Raw genomic sequence first — 5,316 nt, 5'->3', positions numbered from 1 at the left:
TATAACCCAGGTAAGGGAGAGAGAGAGTGTTCGATATAACCCGGATAAGGGAGTGAGAGAATGGGTTTGATGTAACCTGGGTAAGGGGGAGAGAGAGAGTGTTCGATATAACCCGGGTCAGGGAGAGAGTGAGTGATCGATATAACCCGGGTAAGGGAGAGAGAGTGTGATCGATATAACCTGGGTAAGGGAGAGAGAGTGTGATCGATATAACCTGGGTAAGGGAGAGAGAGTGTGATCGATATAACCCGGGTAAGGGAGAGAGAGAGAGTGTTCGATATAACCCGGGTAAGGGAGAGAGAGAGAGAATGATCGATATAACCCAGGTAAGGGAGAGAGAGTGATCGATATAACCCGGGTACGGGAGAGAGAGTGTTCGATATAACCCGGATAAGCGAGAGAGTGATCGATATAACCCGGGTAAGGGAGAGAGTGATCGATATAACCTGGGTAAGGGAGAGAGAGAGAGAGAGTGATCGATATAACCCGAGTAAGGGAGAGAGAGTGATCGATACAACCCGGGTAAGGGAGAGAGAGAGTGTGATCGATATAACTAGGGTAAGGGAGAGAGTGTGATCGATATAACCCGAGTAAGGTAGAGAGTGATCGATATAACCCAGGTAAGGGAGAGAGTGTGATCAATATAACCCGGGTAAGGGAGAGAGTGTGATCAATATAACGCGGGTAAGGGAGAGAGAGAGACTGGGTTCGATATAACCCGGGATGGGAGAGAGAGAGTGTGATCGATATAACTAGGGTAAGGGAGAGAGAGTGATCGATATAACCCGGGTAAGGGAGAGAAAGTGATCGATATAACGCGGGTAAGGGAGAGAGAGTGATCGATATAACCCGGGTATGGGAGAGAGAGTCATCGATATAACCCGGGTAAGGGAGAGAGAGTGTGATCGATATAACCCGGGTAAGGGAGATAGAGAGTGATCGATATAACTAGGGTAAGGGAGAGAGAGTGATCGATATAACCCGGGTAAGGGAGAGAGAATGCCAACCAGTGAATCTTGTGACACATGAATCCGGACACATTATCACTGTGTGCCCGGAGACTTACACTCGAGAGAAAGTCGGAACAGATTGGGTAACATGTTAAACTCAGTCTGCCAACGACCTTGTGCCATCTCCTGCTCCACAAAGTCTGTGAAGTGCAGTGCGACAGGATCCACCAGGGGGCTGAATTTACTGACTGCTGACGGACTGATCACCTCCTTGTTCAGAACCAGTCTCTCACTCCTCCACACCTCCCCGTTCCTGTAATTTAAAACCAGAACAATCACTCGTTCAGAGGCTCCTGAACCCTGATCAACAGCCAGCCCACAGCAAGGGGTGAGGAAGCTCTTGCAACCCACCAAGTGTTCAGAAGTTACCACCCCTCCACCCTAACCAGATTCTCCCTTAGATCAAGTAGACTGGGACTATGGTGATTGGAATTTAGGGGAATGAGTGTCAACCTTACAGAAACATATAAAATGATGAAAGGAATGGATAAGCTGGAAGCAGGGAGGTTGTTTCCACTGGATGGTGAAACTTGAACAAGGGGGCATCACCTCAAAATAAGGGGGAAGCAGATTTAGTCTAGATTAGAGTGGTGCTGGAAAAGCACAGCAGGTCAGGCAGCATCCGAGGAGCAGGAAAATCAATATTTCGGGCAAAAGCCCTTCATTCATTCCTGATGAAAGGCTTTTGCCCAAAACGTCGGTGTTCCTGCTCCTCAGATGTTGCCTGACCTGCTGTGCTTTTCCAGCACCCTTCTGATCTTGGCTCTGATCTCCAGCATCTGCAGTCCTCAGTTTTGGCGCGGAGCAGACTTAGGACTGAGTAGAGGAGGAACTCCTCACCCAAAGGGTTGGGAGTCTGTGGAGTTCCCTACCTGGTGAGACTAGCTTGTTGAATGTTTTTAAGATTGATTTTGGAACGGTAAAGGAATTAAGGATTATGGTGAGAGGGTCGGTAAGTGGAGCTGAGGCCATGAAAAGATCAGCCATGATCTTATTGAGTGGTGGAGCCAGATGGCCTCCTCCTACTCCTGCTCCAATTCCTCCTCTTCTCCCAGAGAGTGCGTCCATGGGTTAGTTAGAACGCAACCTGGGCCCCCCCACCCCTCCAGGACCAAGTGGGTCAGTTCGCAGGGCAGCCCAAAGACTATCTGTTCATATATTGCTAGCAAGCTTTCTCTCATGCTGGCATGTCTGCCTCTTTTCAAATTTCTCCTTGCTGATTTAAATTCAGGTCAATTTCTGACCTGACTGAGCTTCACAGAATGGAACAGTGTTGATTTGAACTTGAATACTACCTTTGACCTCCTTAGTCAGCCATCAACAATCTGTCCTTCACCAGAATCCTTGTTGCTGTCTGGAATCTGTTTGGTCAGGATAATGAGCTATCTCCTTCAGCAGTTGGGGCTGCTTATTTCTGACTTCTCCTCTGCTCATTTAAACTAGAAGTAAACAGGAAGTAAAGATCCCACAACACTGCCCACATCAAACACCTCCAGACCCACGTATCTCTAACCTTTACGTGTAACCCTGCATTTCCCATGGCTAATCTACCTAGTCGACACATGTCTGGACACTATGGGCAGTTTAGCAAGGTAAGTCCACCCCAACCTGCACATCTTTGGACTGTGGGATGAAACCAGAGCGCTTGGCAGAAACCCGTGCAGACACTAGGAGAATGTGCAAACTCCACACACACAAAGCCCAAAGCTGGAATTGAATCCAGGTCCCTGGTGCTGTGAGGCAGCAGTGCTAACCACTGAGCCTCCCACAGCACTGAGCCTCCGACAGTGCCCACTCTCTCCGTACTAACCCACCGACAGTGCTCACTCGGTCAGCACTGATCCTCCAACAATGCCCGCTCCTTCAGCACTGGCCCTCCAACAGTGTGGCACTCCTTCAGTGCTGACCCTCCAACAGTGCCCACTCCCTCAGCATTGACCCTCTTGACAGTGTGGCACTCCCTCAGCACTGACGCTCCAACAGTGTAGTGCTCCCTCAGGGCTGACCCTCCGACAGTGCAACACTCCCTCAGCATGACCCTCTGACAGTGCAGGTACTCCCTCAGCACTGACCCTCCAACTGTCCGGCGCTCCCTCAGCACTGACCCTCCGACAGTGCCCACTCCCTCAGCACTGACCCTCCGACAGTGCGGCACTCCCTCAGCACTGACTCTCCGACAGTGCCCACTCCCTCAGCACTCACCCTCCGACAGTGCGGTGCTCCCTCAGCACTGACCCTCCGACAGTGCCCACTCCCTCAGCACTGACCCTCCGACAGTGCCCACTCCCTCAGCACTGACCCTCCGACAGTGCCCACTCCCTCAGCACTGACCCTCCGACAGTGCCCACTCCCTCAGCACTGACCCTCCGACAGTGCCCACTCCCTCAGCACTGACCCTCCGACAGTGCCCACTCCCTCAGCACTGACCCTCCGACAGTGCCCACTCCCTCAGCACTGACCCTCCGACAGTGCCCACTCCCTCAGCACTGACCCTCCGACAGTGCCCACTCCCTCAGCACTGACCCTCCGACAGTGCCCACTCCCTCAGCACTGACCCTCCGACAGTGCCCACTCCCTCAGCACTGACCCTCCGACAGTGCCCACTCCCTCAGCACTGACCCTCCGACAGTGCCCACTCCCTCAGCACTGACCCTCCGACAGTGCCCACTCCCTCAGCACTGACCCTCCGACAGTGCCCACTCCCTCAGCACTGACCCTCCGACAGTGCCCACTCCCTCAGCACTGACCCTCCGACAGTGCCCACTCCCTCAGCACTGACCCTCCGACAGTGCCCACTCCCTCAGCACTGACCCTCCGACAGTGCCCACTCCCTCAGCACTGACCCTCCGACAGTGCCCACTCCCTCAGCACTGACCCTCCGACAGTGCCCACTCCCTCAGCACTGACCCTCCGACAGTGCCCACTCCCTCAGCACTGACCCTCCGACAGTGCCCACTCCCTCAGCACTGACCCTCCGACAGTGCCCACTCCCTCAGCACTGACCCTCCGACAGTGCCCACTCCCTCAGCACTGACCCTCCGACAGTGCCCACTCCCTCAGCACTGACCCTCCGACAGTGCCCACTCCCTCAGCACTGACCCTCCGACAGTACCCTCCGACAGTGCGGTGCTCCCTCAGCACTGACCCTCTGACAGTGCCCACTCCCTCAGCACTGACCCTCTGACAGTGCCCACTCCCTCAGCACTGACCCTCTGACTGTGCCCACTCCCTCAGCACTGACCCTCTGACTGTACCCACTCCCTCAGCACTGACTCTCCGACAGTGCGGCGCTTCCTCAGCGCTGACCCTTCTGTGTTAGTTTGGTATGCTTCTCCTGTTGGGAATACCAAGTTCAGGATCTGCTTTGCCTGGTTCATGTGAAAACTCACTTTCCCACACAGGCACTGATCGCCTAGCCTCACATTGAGCGACTGACCTCTCTGCTAGCCCGTGCCAGTAAAGTCCGGTAAAATTCCACAACAACAGACTGGATTGGACAATCTCAGGACAGAGCAGACCTCTGTAAATTGGGAGAGATCTCTAACAGTGAAAGTGCCTCTGTTTGGGTTTTTAACAGTATCACCCCGGCTTTGGCTGGGGTCACATTATCTCAATGCCTGTCAATTGCAGGCTCCCAATCGATTGACCTCACTGATTGGGAGTTGGAGTCAGAGCCGGGCCATGAAGTATTTCCAGAAAGGCTTGTCCCAATAACACCATCGTCAGGCAAACAGGGCCTACCCATTCCCCCTCCCCTCCCTCTCGCTGCACTTACTTCAGGAAGATGCCACACTTATGGTTGCGATAGTCTCTGTGAGCCACCCAGGAATCCAGTAACATCCTTTTGGGGAACATCCCTTCCGACCGGAAGAGCACAGCAACGTCGTCTGGCTGAAAGATGTTAATGCTCTCTTTGCCTCCCAGTTTCTCCCTGGATACAGCAGGGGGTTAGCGATTACTGAGTCAGCAGCTTGCATCTCCTGAACCAGCACAGCCCACCCTTCTCCCTGAACAGCCGAACTAACAGCAGCATACAGCTGTCTCCTGCACCAGTCAATGCTGGGAAGACATTCACCTGCAGGGACAGCATGTGAGGTCATATCCATCTAGCCCCACATTCGGGGACAAATAGAGGGGGAGTTCTCACCCACCCCACACTCAGGCCAGACCCAGCAGGAGGAATAATCCCCAGACCATAACCCCTGGTCACTGACTCTGTGGCACAGTTCATCCATTAGACTGGAAGGCAAGATTCACAATTCACTTTAAGCATTTACACTCAACAGACTTGTACATGTTGGTGTAG

At 53.4% G+C, this 5,316-nt stretch overlaps 1 protein-coding gene across 1 annotated transcript; it reads right to left on the bottom strand.

Moving 5' to 3' along the window:
* Positions 1-1,066: 1,066 nt before the first annotated feature.
* LOC122545957 (cytochrome P450 11B, mitochondrial-like) lies at positions 1,067-4,941 on the bottom strand (the record flags this gene model as incomplete). Its single annotated transcript, XM_043684817.1, has 2 exons — positions 1,067-1,263; positions 4,786-4,941. Coding segments are annotated over 2 exons (353 nt in total), but the record flags the coding sequence as incomplete, so codon positions are not given.
* Positions 4,942-5,316: the final 375 nt, after the last annotated feature.

This window comes from Chiloscyllium plagiosum, unplaced genomic scaffold (genome assembly GCF_004010195.1).
Source record: "Chiloscyllium plagiosum isolate BGI_BamShark_2017 unplaced genomic scaffold, ASM401019v2 scaf_52751, whole genome shotgun sequence".
In the NCBI taxonomy this organism is placed as follows: Eukaryota; Metazoa; Chordata; class Chondrichthyes; order Orectolobiformes; family Hemiscylliidae; genus Chiloscyllium; species Chiloscyllium plagiosum.
The sequence above is the reverse complement of the archived record's forward strand: the minus strand, read 5'-3'. Positions and strand labels throughout refer to the sequence as shown.